The sequence below is a fragment of the Ambystoma mexicanum genome, chromosome 7p, assembly GCF_040938575.1.
Source record: "Ambystoma mexicanum isolate Mex_15411 chromosome 7p, UKY_AmexF1_1, whole genome shotgun sequence".
Classification (NCBI taxonomy): domain Eukaryota; kingdom Metazoa; phylum Chordata; class Amphibia; order Caudata; family Ambystomatidae; genus Ambystoma; species Ambystoma mexicanum.
In genome coordinates this window covers 721,132,658-721,155,472 of record NC_090939.1, presented here as the reverse complement: position 1 = coordinate 721,155,472, position 22,815 = coordinate 721,132,658, and the positions used below count along the sequence as shown (strand labels likewise).

The 22,815-nt window shown below is 42.9% G+C and overlaps 1 protein-coding gene across 6 annotated transcripts in view; it reads left to right on the top strand.

Annotated features, from left to right (window-relative positions):
- Positions 1-22,815, top strand: part of CTPS2 (CTP synthase 2) — a 2,467,148-nt gene that overhangs the window by 505,671 nt on the left and 1,938,662 nt on the right. Inside the window, exon 1 of one of the 6 annotated variants that reach the window (XM_069636803.1) lies at positions 15,055-15,137. The exons of the other annotated variants lie outside the window; for them this stretch is intronic. Coding sequence (XP_069492904.1) covers positions 15,066-15,137 — 72 coding nt within the window. The 5' untranslated portion in view covers positions 15,055-15,065. Of the gene's footprint in view, positions 1-15,054; positions 15,138-22,815 lie in introns of those variants that run through there. 6 annotated transcript variants of the gene reach the window in all.

Sequence of the window (22,815 nt, the reverse complement as noted above, 5' to 3'; positions counted from 1 at the left end):
TCTGAGGACTTTTCGCCAAAACTTTGCCTCAATTTTTGTCCAAATGGATCGTGGTAAGTTCATCATAGCATCTCCCCCATATGTTAATGTCGGCATCACCTTTTTCTTATAATGTTCTAACACAGGGATCAGTGAGAATCTTCCAAACTTTTTATCTATGGCCCTAGCTTGGGCTGCCAATTTGTTGGCTTTGGACATCAGGACCGATTGCATGGCTTTGTCTTGCGAAGAGGAGTCTAGGGTTACTCCTAAGTATTTGAAGTCGAACACTCGCTCGATCAGTGATCCTTCCAAAGTTAGTTTCAGTTTTTCTGTTTTCCTGGTCGCTTTTTCCAGTACTAAGAATTTTGTTTTCTTTACGTTTGTTTCCGGTTTGTTTTCTTGCATATACCCTTGAAGCTTTGTCAGTTGGCGCTGCAGACCAATTGGTGTGTGATCCATTAGGACCAAGTCGTCTGCGTAAAGCAATCGTGTTATCGGGATTTTGCAGATTTTTGGAGGAAATGCTCGAATTTTTGGATCCTCGTTTTGGATGTCCCCAATGAATGCCAGAAACAGGGCCGGGGCCAACGGGCACCCCTGCTTCACTCCTCTCGCTGTTGGGATGGGTGATGATAAAAGGCCATTTTGATCAAGTCGGATGCGTATTGAAGTGTCGGTGTATAGTGCCTTAATCGGGTTTAATATAGACGGTGGACAATCCCAGGTTTCAAGTTTGGACCATAGGCGGGCCCTGTCTATCCGGTCGAATGCTTGTGTCAGATCGATGAACGCCACAAAGATTCTCGTTCCTCCTTCCAGTACTCTGTTTTTCAGCACGTTTAGCATTAGAATGTTGGCTGTCGTGCCCAGATTTCTTTTGAATCCCGTTTGGAGTGGGTCGTTACAGGGTGATTTCTCCGCCCAGATCTTGAAGCGGTCGAGAAGCATTGAGCCAAACACTTTACCTATGACATCCAGGAGCGCAATTGGTCTGTAATTTATCGGGTCCTTTTTGTCTCCTTTCTTGAATATTGGAACGATTGTTGCTTGTTTCCATGAGGGTGGTATCGTTTTTAAGTTGCAGCATCTGCCAAAGATTTTACTTAGCAGACTTGCCCACTCATTTTCAAGTGTTTTTAGATCGGAGTTCGTGATCCCATCGGGTCCTGGGGCGTGGGAGTTTTTTAAGCCTCTGATTTTCAATCGAATTTCCTGTGGATCATCTATGATTATCCATGGCTCAGGAGACATTTCGCCCTGTAGTTTTAAGTTGGTACTTGGTGCCTGGTACATAGTAGTGTAATGTTTTGTCCAAGTAGTTTCCCCAATCTCGGTTATGATTGTGTTTTCTTGGGTTTCGTTAACCGCTCTCAAAATTTTCCAAAATTCTTTTATGTTTTTGCCACTTATCGCTTTTAGAATGTTTTCAGCATCTTGTTGATAGAGAGACAGTCTGTGGCCTTTTACCCATGCTTTGTAGAGTTTGGTTTCCGCTTCTGCCGCTCTCACAGCCCCTGGAGATCCTGAAGATTTTGCTTTGCGTTGTATTTTCCGCAGTGCCCGACGTTTCTCCACCAGTGTTAGGTCATACACGTGTCTTGGGGGATTTCCACTGTTTGTTTTTATTTTACGAGTCTTCTTAAACTTCGTCAGGAATGGCGTATAGTCTGTATTATTTTTGCCCAAGTGATTTGGCATTGAGCTGAATCCTTTTTCTATTTCCTCAATGGCATCAGTTGTAAGGTGTAGACAGTTTCCCTTCGTGTTGGCTATGACTTGATGCTCAACGTACTCATTCTGGGGCCTTATTGACATCCAGGTTGTTGACAGGGGGTTGTGGTCACTGGCTGTAACTCTTGTAATTACAAAATCTTTCGTTATTGCCAGTAATGGTTCAGTGACGTAGATGTAGTCTATGGTACCTGTCAATTCGTTTCTTTCCCATGATGGCGGGCGATTTAGGTCTGGGAATGCTTCGTGCAAATTGTGAAGGTTTCTTGAATTCATCAATTTGACCCATAGGTTGCCGCGTTGTTTGCCTGTTGAGTTGTGGCCTAGGTCCGCCTCTCTTTCTTCCGAGCTCATGCACGTAGCGTTCAGGTCTCCGCAAATGAGGAAGTATTTTACCAGGTGTTCCGATAGTGCCTCATCTATCGCGTCCTCCATTTTCTCTATGTAGGCGGTAGGCTCTATGCTTGCGGGGTTCCAGTAGGTGTTTGCTACGATTAAGGTGACTTTCTCGTAGGCGTTTTTAACGGTACTCCAACGGCTCCATGCCGCCTTAACCATCAGAATCATTTGGTTGCTGATCAATGTTTCTTCTAGTTTGATCCCTGAGTCTTTTTTAGACGCAATCAATAAGCCCGACGAAGGTCTTCCTCGACATCCTTGTTTGGCTGGTGCAAGGATGACTTCGAACCCCCCTATTGCAGGGGGTTCAGTCAGCCAGGTCTCATGAAGGCATAAAAGGTCATATGACCCCAGGTCCATGTCTTTTGGAGACAGTAGATGGATGTGTCCTCTCGTGTTCCATGAGCACATTTTTAGTTTGCACTTTAAGGGGGTCGCGCGATGTCTGTCATGTAGGATGTGCTTGTCTCTCGCGAGTTGCTATGTTTGCTTTTTTTCCATCAGAATTTTGGGCAGCCAGGACCATATGCCTTTCGTGGGTTCACATCTTTTTTGGGGAAATTTTTCTGTTGAAAGTTTGGCTGTTATTTCTGGAATTGCCTTGGCTTTATTAAGTTTTTTTGTATCTTTGGTTTTTGTGAAACTTTCATAATTTTTGTTTTCTTTCGAGGCTTGTCGATTTTCCCTCAGTTTCTCTTCAACTTCCCGGGCTCTTGCTCTGTCCTTGTTTTTTTCAGGCGATTTATTGCGGCCGGTTCTTCCTAAGGCACTTTTTGGGTGTCTGTCTACTTGCTTTCTGCTGGGCGTAACACCCCTTTTGTTTTCAGCCTCGCTTTTATTTTCTTCTTCGCTTTTGGTTGATTGCACTTTGACTTCGTAGCCCATTTCGTCCAGCTCTTCACTCTATACATATATCAAATAACATAACATGATTAGGATGATGACAATGCAGACATCAGATACAAAAATGGAAGCCACTGAGCATTGACTCAGCATTCCTGACCCGCAAGAACCCAACCTGCAATCTACCAAGCAGCTCAAAGGGTTTGAGGAGTTTAGTTTGTGCATAGGGAGAAGAGAGGGCAGATGTTAGAGGGGGTCTTAGAGTAAGGAAAGGACTTCTTCAGAAGAGGAACAATAGAACTTTTCTGCATGGAACAACGAACATTTTCATTAAGCAAGGTATTGATTGTACTTTTTTGTGATTGAAGAAGCACAGTCCCCTGCTATGCACCTTAAGGTGGCAGGGATCCAAAGCGATTAGTGAAACACATTCTTAGTTTATACACCACCCCAGCAGACAGCTCATCTTCTGCCATCAGTTTAACAGTCCATCCTTCTTTCTACTTACCCTGTTCTGCTCAACTTTGGCATTCAACCTTTCTCACCAGTACTTCCAAAGCACAGAATAAAAGACATCAAATGCATAATTTGAATACAAGGTACTTGCATAAAACATGATACATTTCCGCATTGAGCAACATACGGAAGTATGAAGGATTACACCAACGACGAGACTGCAACACAATTTTGAAATTCTCCTCCTTGCACCCCCTTGATTATATATAGACCTCTATCAAGGGCATGGTAGAGAATGGTGGCAGACTTCCTTGTTTGCCTATGCATTTTCTGCAATGATGCTTTGCACTGCTAACTGAATACCTGATACCTGTATTTAATCTTTCAGCCTGTCAATTTCCGTTGGCCTGATGATACTCCCACAACCCTCATTTCCTTTCAAACTTGTTAGATACCATTTTAGACGATCAGCTGGTTTAATCACTGCTCTGGTCTTTGAAGAACAGAATAATTTGTCAAGTAGGAGGAAAGATCATACCTTTGCAGTATCACCAAGAAATACGTGCAATCTACGGGTAATATCAAATAATGAATTTCACAGGTGAGACCACAATTCTAATTTTGGTGGGGAGAGGTATAGTTGTGAAGATTCCCAATCATAAGCTATTGTGATTCTGGTAGCTACAGGTCACTGCAAGATCAGAGCCGACCGAGGATCTTTATGGGAAAATAACTTATGGTCATCTACAACTCCTAATTTTACGACAAAAAAGTCTCTTGGCAGAGCGGTGGGAGGGTTGGAGGGTTTACTTTAGCTATCATCTCTATGTTTGTAAGAACAATCTCCCAAAAAGGTTGAAAGTTGCAGTAGCCCCTGTACTTACAGAAACATGTCCCCTCTCATTGTTAGCACCAGAATGCTAAATCACAGCCAAAATATACTGCACGAATCAGCCAGTTTTATGAAATAATACATATGTTACTTTATTATTACTTTATTATTGCATAAATGATTCATCAATTATGATTAAAACTATTTATATATAAATATTTAATGAAAAAAAACATTCATATATGTTGATGAAAAAACAAGTAGAAAATATCGAATCCAGTAGCCCCATCATAGATGTAGTTTCATCCTCATTTCTAAGCAACATTGCCGGCAGAACAATTAGGTAGACTGGACCATTTTATGATGTTTGGGTGAGGTTAAATACACCCATAAACAAACCTTATATGCATTTACCTTAATTAATGTAGAAAATTTGATTCTGGACGCTCTTTCCCAAATATTGAGCTAGGAGGTTACATTGATTTCTCTACTCAGTTCATCAGCTCAAGTATGCATATAATTATGATTAGGGTACTGATATGATGATTCTAATACTTTATAAAGGAAATACCCATCAGAAGTAAATCTTCACATTTTGTAGCATCCTGTGTAACCACCAATTGTTTTCTAGGATGTTTTGTCCAGTGATGCAGCTGCATGTAGTGGAAACATTATATTTCCGGGATATGAAACTTCAATTTGTATTGCTCAAACGTTAGTGGAGAGCCTCTTTCATATGAGTGGAATAGATGGGTTAAGACCCTTTTTATCCAATTATGAAAGTAGGCTACGACAGTTGAAAAATCAGGATTTCTAGATACCTGGTTTAACAGGGATGAGTAAGACCTAAACGTGTATTTAGGCTGAGTCTGTTCTTACTAGGCCAAAGTGAAGTAAAGCATAAGCCTATGTGCTAAATCCCTTTTGATATGCGGGTGAGAATGTATGATACTTGGGAGATAAGGGCTTTGATCCATCTCCACTTCTTGTCTGAGTTCTCATTCAGCCAATCAAAGACTGTAATTGAGACATCAAAAGGTATTACTGAAAATGAGGGGGTGAAAGGCCATATGGGATATTCTAGGAATTGTATTGGCCCAGGTGAAAGCCAGAGTGTGAGTTTGGATGATAGAGAGACACCTAAGGGAAAATCGAATTGGGAGAGCATGGAACAAGTACCAAAACCTTGGCAAGTGGTTAATCTTAACTGTAGTCAGTGTGCCTAACCAAGAAATATCTAAAAGGGTTCATCTAGTCAAATCACTCATTATTGAGAGCAAAGAATCTAGTACATTATACCTATACAGGGGAGAGTAAAATTTGATAAGGGACACCCTCAAATAGTTCATTATTTTGGCTTGCCAAGTAAAGCTATGCTGTGGTAAGGCCTGAACAGAAGCCTTAGATAACGTAATCTCCATTGCTTTAGATTTGTTATAATTAATACAAAAGCCTGATGTATCTCTGAATGCAGTGATGTCTCTAGTACTGTGAGGAAAAGTCATTGCAGGGCCTCCTGTGAAAACAGGAAGTCATCTGCAAAAGGCACCAACCTATGCTGTCAATCTCCCACAACAAAGCATATACATTTGACTTGGGTCAAATTCTGTGAGTGAACGGCTCCATACACAGGGCAAAGATAGGGGACAATCTTGTCTTGTTCCCCAAGGAAAGGGAAAGTGGGTATGTGTCGTAAGTGCGATCCACACTATCAACCTAACCAGAGAAGCCACATGTACAAACACTCTCACACCTTGATTGGCACGAGATGCCTACTTTACATACAGGCCACCTCCAGGCAACCAATGGGGGAAGAAGGTAAGGAAGATGTTGTGGATAGGCACAGGGAAGTAGGAACAATGGACAGATGGTTAGGGAAACATAATGGATAGGAAAGGGGCTAGCAGGGGATAGAAACATATAACACTTCAGTCCTAAAACCTATATGCAATATACCACTAGATGTGACTCTCAATCCAGCATATACACTCGAATACTCTTGACGCTACTTATGCTTTGTTTAACACATTTTAGATAACACCAGTGTACATCTCGCGACCTTATGTTATTTAGTACACTCTATTACTCTGACACAACTCACGTTCTGCATAACATCAAGGTACATGCATGAGCCTTGTACAATTTAAATGTCATAGTATACTCTAATACTTGACTCGTATACTGCCTCACATATTTCCCAGGGTTGGTTCTCTTACGCACCAGTCTAAAACATTACAATGTTCATCTGTTGAAACAGAAACAAACAAAAAACACTGCAGTTAGTCCATCCTCCACCCTTGATAAATCACACTATTCCCCGCTTCACACTGCACTTATCTGACGCCTCTGGACCCACGCGCGATCCCAGAGGCCATAATTTACAGGGAGAAAGGAGACGCGGCTTCAAAGTTCAATAAGCCCATGTGAAGTCACTGCTTTCCCCCCCGGCTCGGAATTGGAGTCCGTGAAGGCATTCCTTTACGCCTTTCTTTCACGGCTGCGACCCCGGCCAGCCGCTCATACAATAAAGTAGCTTGGAACACCCACTTACCGCAGCGTGTTAACAAATCCTGCCATAGCACAAATCACAAGCACCGGTGAAGGGGCATTGCCTCCTTTTTAACGCATGTGTGCTCTACGACCCAGCACACGGCTTGCTGGATAATGTATTCCCGCGTCAGAGCCGGAGTTTCCCTCTCCTCTACATGACTCCGATGCGGGCACCCTTATTCCTGACAGTACCTTCCCTCCCAGGGAGAGGGCCTGGACATTCAGGACAGCGCAGATGAAATTGCCTCACCTTTAGAGTTGCATGTACATTGGAAGAAGGCTCCCATGACCTTTCTTCCGGACCGTGGCCCACCTAGTCCACATAGTACCATAATGCTCTTTCTCATTGTTGTGAGTCTAAAATTCGATGTACTTCATATTCGTATTGTTCTCCTCTGTCACATGGAGGTGGTGATGTCAGCTTTAGCTGGTTTCAAAACGGAAACATGAAACACAGTATTTATTTACATTCCTCCAGTTAACTGTATTGTATTGTATTGTATGAGGATTTATAGAGTGCAAACAAAGACCAAAAGAGGTATCTAGGCGCTTAGGTGAGATGTGTGTGGATAGATACGAAGCATGATCAGAATAAGTATGACTTCAGGTTCCCCCGAAACTGAAAATAGTCAGAGAGATTGCGAAGGTCCATTGACAAGGAATTCCAAAGTGTGGGGGCTAGCCCAGAGAAGGTTCTTCCTCAAGCTTGGGCCCAACGGAATCTGGTAATACATATCAGGGACTTACCAGAGGAGCACAGAGTTCTACTCAGCTTTTAAGGAATATGTTTAGACATTAAAAATTCTGCGCCTGAGTTGTGAATGGCGCGATGCACGAGGCACAAAATCTTAAACTTTAACCTGCTTCTAACCGGGAGCTAGTGTAGTTGACAGGTCCTTAGAGTGTGACAGTCTATGAGCTCCCAGAGCCAGAGGAGAGCTGACTTCTGGAGAATATGAAGGCGCTGTAACAAAGCCTCAGGTTGTCCAAGGTAATTACTGTTGCAATAATCAACGGAACCCATGATGGACGAGGTAACAATCTTAGTCTTGGATTCAGGAGGAAGAAATGGTAAAACCTTTTTTAGAACTTTCAACTTAACAAAGCCTGATTAACAAACAGAGGAAATGTGGGCTTCTCTGGAACAACTTTTGAGAATTTCGATACCCTTTTTTTTACTGCGAGAATGGGCTCAGGACAGGGCCCAGAGAGGTCCGCCAGTAGTCGGAGGTCCATGAAGTCCCCAATATGTTAGAGCCCACCATGAGGACCTCCGTTCTGTCCCCATTATGTTTGAGCCAATTCCTGGCCATCCATCTTCCAACCACTGAAAAACAATCCTTCAGCCTAGCAGAAGCATTTAAATGAAAAAGAATCTGAGTGTCATCGGCATATGAGTAGAAATGTACCCCATGTTCAGCAACCAAGTTGGCCAATGGTTGCATGTATAAATTAAACAAAAGGGGAGAAAGGGCGGAGCCCTGAGTGACCCCACCATTTACTGCTGTAGGGACAGATTTGAAAGGAGGAAGAGAAACTTTTTGTAAGTGGTCCTCTGGAAAAGGAGCAAACCATCATAGCGGAACACCTGACGCTGCAACCCAAGACTCTGAAGTAGGATCTGATGGTCAACGGTATCAAAAGTCACGGAGAGGTCAAGGAGAATCAGAGCTCCCACCTCAGTCTTGAATCAGAGCAATGTCATCCATAAGAGTGACCATCACAGATTCAGTGCCCATATACGCTCCAAACCCCGATTGAAAGGGGTTCAAGAGCTGATTAGATTCCAAAAAGTCTGAAAGCTGAGAAGTCACAATGGCCTCCATAAGTCTCATAAGAGCCGGAAGTAGAGAAATCGGATGATAATTCTCCACCATGGCTCAGTCAAGATGAGACTTCTCTAGTAGTGGAGAGATGACTGCGTGTTTTAGGGACCATGGAATAAGCCCTGTCGAGAAAGAATGTTGCAAAGCAGCAGTAACAAGAGATATTGACTTCTCTGAAATAGCTTCAATAATAGAGGGAGGGACTGGGTCTGTAGGAGAGGTATATCTATGTTCCAGTAGTGAAGTGGAGACCATGCTGTCTGTTACTGTGATTAGTTGAAAAGAACTGGTTTGTGTCCCGTTGACCTCAGTAGGGCTAATTTTGTCTCTAAAAAAGAAGCAATATGGTCACGACAAACTTGTGTGTAAAGCCTTTGCTAAAGGATGTGTTGGGGTTGAAAGTGCCTTTGCCACTTGAAAAAGTTCCATAGCTGAGGCTGTAAAAATCTGGTCTGCGAAATAACAAGATTGACTTTTTTTTTATAGGAGCCTGATATTTGGTGCGGGCCTGAGTATACATTATTTTGGCAGAGAGACTAAAGTTGATAACGCCATTTGCGTTCAGCTTGGCGACATTGTTGTTTAAGTAGCCTAAGTGCTTCCGAAGGGGGCAGAGGGTTTAGAGCGACCAACTGAATACCTTTAGAGGAGCCAAAACATCAGCAGTCTCATGCATGGCATCTATCAAGGCATTGCAAGGATCTTTATTTGTACTCAGTATTTCCTTTTGAGTCGGAGAAGTCCACAGATTAGTGATGGAGTTCGGGCAGAGATCTTCCCAATGACGACTAGTTTGACTAGATACATTAAGTATGTGCCTAGGTAGCTAGGAGGAAATAGAGAAGGGAAGCAGGTAGTGTTCCGACCAGGAAACAGATTCCCTGCGATGTGGGTTGGGAGATGATTCCTCAAGAAAAAGGAACCATCAATCAAAATAGTCATAACGTTTTTTGACTGAAGATCAGTTGGATTATTAATGTGCAGATTAAAATCACCCAAGATAGCTAATTTAGGATGTTTCAGGGAGGGATCAGCCAAAATCATACAACAATTCGTTTCCAGCATGGGCTGGTGGCCGATATACTATAAGAAAATGAAAATAAACATATGGGGAAGATTGAATCCTGACCAGTAGTAGCTTACATGGCAGTTTATGAGTCAAAAAAATAAAAGAACAGCTCAGTGAAATCTGGAAAATTAGGGCCAATCCACCCACTGCTTTAGGGGCGGGGTGGTCCAACTGTAAAATATTATATTGGGGAGGCAGCATCTGGACAATATCAGGATTGGAGACTGCAGTAAACCAAGCCCCAGTCATACACAAAAGATTGTGTTGCAAATTTTCCAGAAGGGAGTAAATGTCATCTCGGTGAGCTCCAGCCGATATGACAATTATTAATAACCCCTTAGGCAAATCTGTGCAATGACTGATACTTTCCTAGACTTGCCTAGAAAGGCAAACTCTGAATCCCTGAGGCCAACAGGAATCCAAAGGGGCCAAGGCTGCCAAGTCATTATGTGTATAAATGCGGCTAGGGGTATGTGTCTGCAGCAGCATATTAGGTGTTGGTGGAAGGGCACATGGCCTGACCAGGTCCCAGACGGGCACTGACGGCTTGCCTTTAGCACGCCTTCGGCACGCTGCAGGCATGCCCGCTGTGTCTGTCCGCTACGTGGGTGTTCTCTCCAGCACATTTATGCCGTGTGGGATGGATATAATTGGACGGGCACTGATGCTCTGAAACTATAGAAGTGGAAGGCAGATTTGCCTACAAGAATGTGTGCTGCCAAGTAAACTGAAAGCCCCCACTAACACGCAAAAAGTAAAACAGAATTCAGGTATACCTCAAAATAATATCAGTCTAAAATCAGGATTTTTTAAAAACACGAATTAAACTTCAAAATAAAGCTATTGGCTTTAAATGGCAGTCAACAGCAATCGCAATTTAGCCTAACCTAACCACATCGGGTTTTAACACTTCTAATATGTAAAATGTCTGATATATCAGAGTTGCAGTACGGTATCCAGTCAAATTTTCGAAATCAAATTATCGAAATGCCATTTTGTCAAAAAAAATGCCGAAAAAAAATGTCAGATTGTTTTTTTTATTTTATGTTTTATTTTTGTTTTGTTATTAAAAAAAGTGTCAATTAAAAAAAAACAGGGGGCTGGGGAGAACCCCCCATTTAAAAAAAAAAAATAAAATAATAAAAGCATTTGGAAAAACAAATTTCGCCGTTTTGGTGTTGAAAAAATGGCATTTCGAAAATGTGACGTTCGAAAAAGTCACTATAAGCCTTGCAGTACATGTGGACCTTTGAAATGTCGTTTTTTTTCACGATAACCATGCTTTATCCCCCTTCTTGTGTTCAGGAAGAGATATCCTTTTTGCATCTGCATATTTCTTTTTTGTGATCTTTATTTGTAAGACGGTCAAAACATGGAGTACTGTTCACTTTGGTCAATTCATTACATTACAGTGATACAATTGTGGATACATACATTTTGGATATACTAGTCATTCTTCGTGATTCTCAGGAGACCTGTGTCAAATGCTTTCTCGGCATCTAGTGATGCCGCAACAACTTTGGATTTGGGATCTAGTTGGGCTACTATAGCAAATAGTCTATGTAAGTTCAGGGAGGTTGATCTGGTCGGTTTGAATCATGATTGATTAGGGTGTACCAAGTGAGTCATGAAAGGCTGTAGGGGATGACTTTGGCAAATATTTTGGCTTCCGAATGGATTAGAGAGAGTCAGTGTTATGGTGCTACTTCCTGCGGGGGTCTGTGTGGTTTGAGTAAGACGGAAATGACCGTTTCGCGAAGCGATGAAATAAGAGCCCCTCTTGTGACAGCCTCGTTCCATAGTGCTAGAAGTTTTCAGGGCAAGTTAATGTGTGTAACACATTTGTATGAATCAATCCCCAATCCCTGAGCCTTTCCAGCAGCTAGATCCTTAATACAGAAATAATTGTATCAGTGGGAAAGGGGGCCTCCAGAGATTCTGCTGCGTCTGATGATAGAGCGGGGTGTGGGATCGCAGATATATAATTGTTGAGATTGCAAGCAGACATGGTATCAATATTGGTATACAGTGAAGAATAAAATTTGGCAAACACTTTGTTAATAGCAGTTTCTCCCAGACATATTTCCCCATGTTGGTCACATACACTGATAATTGGTTGTCTCAGGTTTTCAGCTTTGATCAGTCTGGCCAGCGATTTACTGGGCGTATCTATCTCGCCATATCTCCTCGCTCTGACAGACTTAGTAACATAGAGAATCTCTCTGTTGGCCGATTTCTAAAACAAATCAAGTTGTGTGTGGTTTTGAGCCAGATGCGTATTTTAGCTTCAGTTGTTTGGAGTTCTTGGCAGATAGTGCGAAGGGGGCCATGTGCTTCGGATATAATCTGGCTTTGCAGCCAGATCGTCAAAGCCTCCCACACTGTGGCTAGAGAGTCTACTGTACCCTCATTACGTAAAAAAACAATCTAATATCTCTATCCTCAGTTGGCCTACTACAGTAGCATCACAAAGAAAGGCCAGGAGAATCTTTCAGAGTTGGGGGCTCTTGCTTAATTGTGTCTGCTGAATGTCAAGTAGCACAGGAGAGTGATCTGAGAATGTGTGTGAGAAGATTGTGCATTCAGTAGTATGCAGGGTCCAGTCAGGTGTGATTAACCAGCGATCGATGAGTGAAAAGTGAACTATTCATTGTGTGGGTGTAATTCCCCATATGTCTATCAAGGGTAGGTATCTCATTGATTGGGCCTGAGCCGCTTTGGTTAATGTGCGTGGGTTTCTGGAAGGCCTGTCACACAGCAGGTTCAGAATGGTGTTGAAGTCCCAGCCCCAAAGTACCCAGGTATTGTCAATGGGGGTTATCAGGTTTATGATGTTAAGGTAGAACTCTGGGTCATCTATATTTGGACCAAAGATGTAAATGAGCACAGTGGGTTGCCCATACAAGTCACTCCAGACAATGATATACCTGCCTAATGGATCTACAGTGGTTTGTGAGGCCCTATGGCCCAGGGAGTAATGAATGCAAATGAGAACCCCCCCTAGATTGTGAGGAGTAACTGGTTGAGAATTTCTGGGGGCCGCAGCTGCGTGCAAAGGAATTGACCACTCTGCTTAACGCATGGGTCTCCTGCAACATCAATATGTGTGTTTTATGCCTTTTGTCATATAATTGTATTTTCCTGGCCTTGATGGGATTATTCAGACCATGGATATTCCATGAAAGCAACCTAATGGACTGACCACCGCTCCCCATCATGTGACAAAAGGGTATCTATTACATTAGTGACTTTGCAATAGTTGTCCGACCAATGCTCCTCATGTGTGACCGTCAAATTTTGTGTTTTAAACCTGTTAACATCCCACCTCCACCCTCACTGTACACCAAACATGGCAGTGTTGCCCCATAGCCAACAAACCTGTCTCTAAACAGTGGGAGACGTCCTGCAAACATCAGCAAGAACTTTGCAACATTGTCTGATACTCCCGCAACCCCGATACTGTGAATCCCAAGGTATAGCTTATGTTACAGTAGGAAATTAGAGCAGCTTCATAGTGTTTCATCTAAGCAGTAGTCATGGATCTGGCGATAGCGTTTGATGGCCAACAGTTCAGGTAGCCCGACAATGTAGTTTCATGTATAAAAAACATGTTTCCTCCATAAACATCTTCATGGGGATATTCAGTGGTTTCTCCGCTGTGCCCACTATCTTGATGTTATTGCAGCGCGAACATGATTCCTGGTCATCACACTTCAACTGTACAGTTTTCAACTGTTTTTTAAACTGTTCAATGTCCTTTGTGTGTGTGGTAACCATATCCTCCAGGTATCCAACCCGGTTCTTGGCTTGTGTGATGCGCCCACTCTCCTTCTCGAGTTTTGCTTTGAGGGAGTTCACTGTTGAGCCAATATCGTCCGGTATGGCGGTCACCGCCGCAAAGCCTGTCTGCATTGTGCCCATGTATGGGTCCATGGCAGTGTTGGTGGAAGAGCAAGCATCAAAGGGTGGGTCTTTTCGGCATGCAGGGTCGGTGCCAGGCTGGGATTTGCCTATGAAAGCACCCATGGGGCCCTTCTTGCCCCCCTTGGCTCCCCGTCGGGTCATTACCAGCGGGGTGTTCCTAGCCAATGTGTGCTTATGTTATTATTGGAGGAGTGGTGTTGTTGCTGCTCTGGTGGTGGCTTGGGCTAGAATACCCTCCTTGCACAATGAGAAACACAGGCACTGGCACTGGAATTGTTAGTAGCGGTGCTGGGCAAGTATGTTGTGGTCGTGGTTTGTTCAAAACATTGCCTTAGTGTGTAACCAACGCTTAGCCATGCATGAAGGGTGAAATCCACCTACTTTACTTTATGACATTTATACCGTGCACAATGGACTCAGAGGCATGGTGGCGCATACAGACAAACAACACCAAAATATACAACATGAAACATAAAAAGACACGTTGGGTACAATCCATGCGAGGCAACACAATTGCCAAAATAGAGCAGGTGTCACGCTTACCTGAGTCTCTGCAGGAGCAATAGAGTCCTCTGGTTCCTTCTCTGGCTCTAAACCACCTCTCATTTAGTGGGAAGTCTGGCCTGTGTGTTTAGTTTGGTGCTCACTCCAGCCTGCTCGTGCAGGGGCGCTATTTTCTGGGTGATGCTCCGGATGTTGTTGTTCTTGAGAACTGCCTCCAGCAGTTTGCTGCTTTAGTTCCACAAGTTCGTGTTACCCAGTTACTGCACTGTGATTTTCAGTTCAGGTAAATTCAGGTAAGTGGTAGGTTTGTAGATTCACCAAGTCTGTGACTGCCCAGTTACCTCACTGGGGTTATTCAAACATAGTATTTCTGATCTGCCGTAGCGCTTGCTGATTTGCATGTCAGTTTACTACACTGGACTGCAGCAATAGTGGTGAGCGGGGATGGCGGAAGAGTTCTAATTGCTTTTCTCTTTCCTTGCAGGGTACCCGAGTCGGGTGAAAGGAGCGCGAGAAATGATGGAAAGCTGGTTTCTGCTCCAAGCGGTGCACAAGGTAAGTTTTACAGTTCTGCCTTAAAGCGCGCTGTGCGGAGATTTGCAGGCGCGTGAAACTCACTGTCAACTAACTGCTTTCTCTCTCTTCTTCGGTTTATAGTGATAATTTCGAAAACAAAAATTTCGAAAGTCAAAATATCGAAAAATAATATCGAAAAAAAGTCGCATTTTTTTTATTACGTTTTTTATTCGAAATGGGGGGTTCCCCCCCAACCCCCCTTTTTTAAATTATTTTTTGTTTTACCGATTTTTTTTTTATTCCCGGACCCCTAAATAAATATATAATTAAAAAAAATGCGATATTTTTTTTTTCGACATTATTGTCTTTCGATTTTTTGTTTTTCAAAATTATGACTGACCACCATCTTCTTCTCGTTGCAGGACTGGATCCAATGATGCAAGCGCTGACTCCGGCCGCGGGAAGAAGCCGGATAGGGAAACTGAAGACTGAAGACCAAGCGGCGGTAAGCGTGTGCTCTCAAGCTTATAGGAAGCACACGAAGCACAGGCTGATCTCTGGACGTGGCTTTTAAAGGCAGCCACACCCAAACACTAGACTGCACTGTAGCTTCCTGGATGCCAGGATGTTCCACAATGTCCATATTGGAGTGGCAGGAAGTGATGTAAAACCAGGAAACAATTGTGCAACTTCCTATGTGATGGGAGTGTTAGTTCTGAGTAACTGATGTGAGCGTTTTGAATGCCAGGCCTTTACCCACTTGGCCCCTACCTGATTTCCCCACCTGCCTCCACTTGCCAGAGCTAAAGGGGGAAAAGGTTTATGTGGGAGCCTGAGGTTAGTAATCATGACAGCAGGCAGGACAGATAGATTGAACAGGGCAGTTAAAAATAATGTTTAACTTGGATAGCGGTGACAAATGCTTCAGATTGGTAATTCTGTCCAGAAACAAGGGTAGGCTACTAGAGCCACAACCCACCACAATACAGTCAGTGTTGTCAGAACTGCACCAATTATTGATCTGAGTTCTACGAAGGACCCTCAGGTCCTGGGATCTAACACAATTGGGAGACGCTTTTAGATTGAGCGAGGCTAAAATGTTGTTCTTTAATGCCTCCCTTGATTCAAACTGGTCCGGTTTCTCAATGTTGGTGATAATAAAGTTTCTAGAGTCCAGGACAAAGCTCCTTAGGTTGGGGTCCATGATTTTCGCCATTGTTGATTTTTGGTGTCATGGGCCTTTATGGTGTGTGGGAGCCGAGAAGGCAGCGGACTTGATACGAGGTAAAGTACCCTCCGGTGGAGCTTCAACCTCAGGGCAAGGAGCCAGAACAACTAATTTCTCCTGCAGATCCAAACCCAAATAGGAGGACTTTGTAGGGTCTGTTTGACATCTCTGGTGAAGCCCATACTGGTTAGAAAAGGTTTGAGAGGCGTTTTCCTTTCTTTTAGCCTCTGGTTGTAAAGTTGGTTCTGGTGAACTTAACAGAAGTGGCACATGTGTTTTTGGACCGCCAGAGACCACCCAGGACAAGAATTCATCAATGTTTCGAAAAGTCTACCCTTTGTCGCTGTTATGCTTTGGTGTTGTGGTCTGATTACAGTCAATGGGATTTGCCACACTTAGGGTGGATTGCTGTATTTTACTGAGGCCAGTATCAGCTCAGTCCTCTGGTGGGGCCGGGGTCATGTTGGTGACAGGTGGTGATTGAAATACGATGGGTAGATGGATGTGCCTACTATCCGGTATGTAGCGCCCTCACATATATGTAATTTCAGTGTTCATATTAGCAACGCGCCAGTGCCAGATAAGTTGCGTGTTACTTGGCGTGTGTGTTGCGCTCCTCCTCCTGGCCGTCACTATCTTGATCATAAATGGCTTCTGCCAGCCCTGTCAATAAAGCTTAAGGAGGAGGAGATCAATCCCCTCTCCCGAACCACAGAAGCCGAATAGATAGACCCTCCCACCGTGGTTGGCATGGGTGCCTGAGTATTATAAATACAGGAAGCCACGTGGCAGCCAATGGGGGGAAGACGGAGTTGGGGAAAGGGGATGGAATAACAAAGGGAAGGAAAGGTAAAACAATATGCATACATGGAAAAAACCAAACTAAACACAACTTATGCCTAACCCAGCAGTTCCTGACTTGATACCTCTGAAATTCTACCTTACACCCCTGGGTCTTGACCTAACAACTTGAACTTGTAAAGCATGACATAATTCCCATGGACTCACAAACACATTACATAGAACGTAGATGTTAGTGATAAGGACTTGAATGCATCACAACATCAATAACATTGCGTAAGCATATGGCACACACACAGAACTGTCATGAAATGATAAGGACTGAGATACATGGCCCTAAGAGGGCAAGGAAAAGCAACAGTACACGGAACATAACACTGCACATATTGGGAACATCAGCGTGGAGTGGGTGTGTGGGCACAAAGCCCTTCACGAGACACTATTGTTAGCAGAGCCCCTCATTAATCAAAAACTCAGTCATTTACTTGTTTTAACCCATAGATGCCTGTTTGTAAGATTCTGCAGGCATATCATCCACACGGGTGCTGTTACAATGTCTTAATTAAATGAGATTCTTAGGGCCAACTCACACAACTTCCGAACTATGAATGCTTGTAAACGCACACTTAACGGACGTCCGGACCCAAATGGAATGAAGCCGAATTGTAGCGTCTGGCAGCCTTAATCCCGCCGCGACCCGGGTATTAGCAGGCTCACATCACACATCAAAGCAAATACAGGGAACACTTAACTGGCTGTCTGGAAGCCTCCTGCGGCTGCCCAGACCTGAAGAACATATGCAGAAAAAGCTTCAGCTGTTTCTCGCCGCCACGACCTGAGTCACAAGCCTGAAGATGTTTATTTCCAATGTCCCCTCCAGCGTTCCGTTTTGCCTGCCAGCTTCACCTTCAGTCTGCTGCCTCGCCGCCACCCCTGCCCGTGCTCTCCAACATTAATCATCAGCACCGGAGCACGGGCGGATGGTCATTATAAACATGTCTTCCTGATTGCATGCAGCTGGTGACTGGTGCGCATAGGGAACTACACATCCTCCCTATGCCTACTGGGAAGTGTAGTTCCCAGACTCATTTGTGCACAATACGCCTCTTTCTGCTCAACCCCTGACTCCTGACAAGCTCGATTCCAGTACCCATGTCCCTGGTGGGGCCGGCCTGTCCGGATGGAGCGCCACAGTATGCAGCCATCGGGAGGTTGATTGTTCCCAGACCTCTCCCTGGCATCCTGGTTCCTCGGAGCTTGTCCCTCACTTTCCGGCTTGATTACTTTAGTTTTATCCCTGCGGCTGTCAGGCCGCGTGTATTATGGGCCTGCGCTGCATTCAGCCCGCGAGGCTACGCTTAGATTCAACAGGGGATTCTGTACTTTATAATGCAGCAATAGTGTTCAGGATCCGCTCAGATTAGGCTGCATATGTTCCAACATGGTGTGCTACAGTTGCTGTAGATAGTTAGTCCCTTGGAAGTAAGGACGTTTCAGTCAGGATATGCGTGGTCAAGCAGCTTCATAGGTTAGGCAGCCATTCTTGTTGCTGCTCAACAACGTCCCCTTGCATATGTTTCATACGTCTCCTTGGCCTGTTCCAAATTCTGGTGAGCCTTCCGCCAACCCAATTGCATTTCTGTGCTCCTTTCTTGCACTGCAGGTATTTTTGTTATCTAATGTAGGCTGCCAGGTAACACTCATGGATGACGACCAAATAAACAATACAAAGTGGAATTTACAAGGAACCATGATCTGAATTGTTGTAACACAATTCCACTATCCACAGTACTTCATACCAATTACGCTCTTGTTGAGCGATTAGACAACTCAGTTAATGATCCATGGATTGATTCACTTTTTCTGTCTGCCCATCTGTCTGTGGATAGTAACTTGTAGAAAGTTTAATATGGATACCCAATTGGTTAGAACAGTCTTTCCAGAATCTGGAAGTAAACTAAGACCCTGTGTCCATTACCACGATGTGGACAAACCATGTAACCTCACTATGTTTTGTACAAATAGTTCTGCCAATTTCCCAGCTGTAGGTATTCCCTTACTGGGTACAAAATGTGCAATCTTTGTTCAGATAATCCACCACCACCAGGATGGTATTGTATCCTTGAATGCTGGGTAAATCAAAATCCATATATATATATATGCCCAAGGCACATCCAGAGTAGGTAGTGGTTCCAGAAAGAGATGATGTGCTGATTTACTATATGTGGGTATATATTGAAAGGACAAAGTGTAAACCATCCTCACACTGGTGAGAAATTACCCATCAAAGATTATGCAACATGTGAAACGGCCAGCATCATCTATGCAAGCAAATGCCCATGTGGGTTGTACTATGTGGGACAGTCAAAAAGAAAGGCGAAATTACGCTGGAATGAGCATCGGTCATGCATCCGAAACAGGAATACCACTTCATCAGTGGCCAAACATTGGGTAGAGAAGGGGCACAATTTGGCACAAATACGCTTCCAGATACTTGAAGTGATACACCGACATGAACCTCATGAGAATTTGCAACAAAGACTTGATAGAAGAGAGTGCTTCTGAATAGACAGACTTGGAACACTTGCCCCCAGAGGGCTGAACGAGGAGATTAACTGGTCTTGTTATTTTTAGGATACAGATAAGTTCTAGCATAATGCATACCCTTTTATGTTGCGGGTAAAAAGTATGTATCTACCTTCACTTTTCATTTATATTAATATTTATCTTCATTTTTATCTCCATCTTTATTGTTACCTCCATTTTCATGTGTTTTTAATTTTCCGTTTAGACATTATCTATTAGGTCCACACCCATTGATTTCATCTTGAATTATGAAACTATCCTACACTTAAGTTAATTATTTATTTTTTGTTTTTAACATTTCCAATTTTTCGATTTTCCCACTTATAGGGTTTGAAACATTGTGAAGAGAGGTTCATCACCTCAGGATCCTCATTAGGCGTAGGCAGGTAGCAAATTTCATATACCATACACATTAATGCCACTATCATGAGCAGCCATGAGACACATTAAACGTACATTTTTAATATAGAACTTTGATATGTAACTTCTAAACAGATGCCTTATCCCGTTCCGTATATCCGCTTTGATACCACTTGGGTTTCCCTTACAAGTACCCATCTGCATCTGTTTTTATGTATCACGGCGAGATGTCAATTGGGCTTAGTCCATAACATTTACAATTCATCATGTTAATTCTCTGAAATTATTATTTTTAGGTTTTCGTTCCTTGCTACATTTCCACTTTTATGTATTCATTTTTGCAGACAATATTTACTCTTTCTCTCATGCTCTACTGTCCACCAATAATTTATATTTGTTTCGTTTTTTACATTTTCACAAACACACACGTGTTCAGTCCATGTTAATTTCTCCACATATTCTCACCCACTGGTGAGAATATTAGCCACAAATTTGCGTGGTCCGCACGCTTACTAGAGTAAACTTGCCCATATGAATGGTTATTCCCCATTCCCGTTCTCCTGCATCCATGGAGATACAGGACGCGAGGCACTGCCATGTCGACACGCACACCGACGTTGCGCAGTGCCGCGCCGGGGATACCATGGTAACAGACAAAACAAGGAAGTGAACGTGGTTCACCTCCTTGGATCCGCAAAGAGTTTGTGTTCCAATGCACATTTGAGTGCATTGGTAAGTACACATATATGGCCAGCACTAGCAGTTTGAGCGCCCGTATGTATTTCCACGATTTAAAAGATTACTCAATACTGACGATCGTGTTCCTTTTCATGAATTTCTTTACTCAGCATTCAAGGGAGTTGCATTTACTCCTTCGTCTTGATCTTCATACAAGACGCGAGCAAGTTGATTTACAGGTACACTTGACGCTGGTATTTTATTTGGGCATCAACATAGGTTAAATTGAGAGTAATTTGTATTAATTACCTTAACTCATATGTATTATTTTTATTTTTTTATTTCTATTTTTTCCACTTTCATCTCTCTACAACCCATTTGCACGTGAAATGTGGTATGCATTGCTATATACACTGTTTTCTAAATTACTGTTTGTGATTCACTGAAATAATGCTTTCTTTGAAATATGAAATGTAACTGTTGTTTTACAATCAGAAAAGAATTTATAAAATTTGGTTTTAGCCCTGAGGAAGGAGCTAGACTCCAAAATGAATAGGCACAGATAACCATATGTTCTTGGCAGTCAACTTGGATGGTGTTCAGTACATTATTCATGCAGACTGATGAATGAATGACTTGCACTTTAACATGAATAAAATTGTGAAGTAACAATTTTACTCAAAAATGTGTTGAAGAACTTTGATTGAATACTCAAGAACTTACCAAATTGAATAACACTATTTAGATTTCTGAACACTAGCGTGAGCACCAATCTTTGCTGGATGGTCAATCCAGCTTTTTTCGTTTTTGTCCTGATTTACTATATTCACATATATCACAGCTTTGTATTTATTGATATACCATGTGTGGCAAAACTGTTGCCATCAAAAATATCTCTTTATGCCATGTATCATTTTCTACAACCCCGGAGGTCCGTTAAAGTCCTCTCATGAAACCACTGAATGATTTTTATTCATATTTCTGATGTAGGGATGAACACTTTGGTTCCCCGATAAGGCAACCCATCTCAGATATAACGAGTGGTCTTATATGTGCACCATTCCTCTTTTTCCTCCTGAGTCATACTCTGTCTAATTGTGTCCAATACTCCACAGAACAATGCTCCCATTACCCTTTCTAATGGTACTATACGTCTTAACTCCTCGATCAGGTGTTCATCCTCTTCATAGCTCGACAGAGCATCTGCCTTCCCGTTACATCTACCCGGGTGATAATTGATGATGTTGTCAAATCCTGCAAAATACTGCGACCAGTGTAACGGTTGCTTGCTTAACGTCTTGGTTGACTTAAAATATTTCAGGTTTTTGTGGTCTATCAAAATAGTGATGGTGTGCCCAGCTCCCAAAAGGTAATGTTGCCATTCCCCCAGGGCTTCCTTAATGATCAACCATTCTCTATCCGCATTGGGATAGTTGCGTTCACTGGCAGAGAGTTTCTGTGAAAAAGATGCATGACTCCTTCATCATCACGTTGTGACCTTATAGCTCCCACTGCATCACTAGAGGCATGTGTCTCTACACTTAGAAAGGTTGAGAGGTATCAGGATGCCTTAACATGGATGCTGATGTAAATGCTTCTTTTAGTGTTTCAAAAGCCTTTCGTGCCTGCTCATCCCATTCAAACTCAACCCCCTTTTTCAATAGCCTTGTGATAGGGGTTACTGTATCAGAAAAGGAAGGAATAAACCGTCGGTAGAAGTTGGTAAACCCCAAGAAGGATTGCGCATCCTTCACTTTTTGTGGAACCAGCGACTCCACTACTGCTCTTACTTTTGTCTGATCCATTACGATACCCACGGGTGTTAAGGCATACCACAAAAAGGATATGGTAGTTGTCTGAAACACGCACATTACTACTTGACATGCAACTGATGTTCTCTCAGTCCTTGTAAAACTGCTCGTACATGTTCTTGATGGATTTCCATAGACTCGTAGTATATGAGAATGTCATCAATATACACAATGATGAATGAATCCAGTAAACCACTGCAATACCTCCTGCATAAAAATTGAAATGCTGTTGCCGCATTACACAACCCAAAAGGCATTACTAAACACTCAAACAGAGAATTTGGTGCAAAAAGCGGCCTTCCACTCATACCCCTCCTTCAACTGCAGCAAATGATAAGCACACCTGAAATCCAGCTTTGTGAACACTTGAGTGGATCTAATTTGATTCAATAATACAGAAATCAAAGGTAAGGTTTAAGGCTCTGTAATCGATGCATGGCCTTAGTGTACCTTCTTCTTTGTAATAAAAAACAAAGGTGAGGATGCAGGGGAGAGAGATCGACTAATAAATCCTATTTCCAAAATGTGATCCACGTCCTCCCTCAAGTGTTGATTTTCAGATTCAGTAAGAGCATAAATACGACTACACAGCAATGTTGCTGATGGCTCTAAAGTGATCGTGTAGTCATAAGGTCTGTGTGGCGGTAGGGATTATCCTTTCCTTTTTATCAAACTCGCCTGCATAGCCTTCACACTTTTTGAAAAAAGTTCAGCCTTTT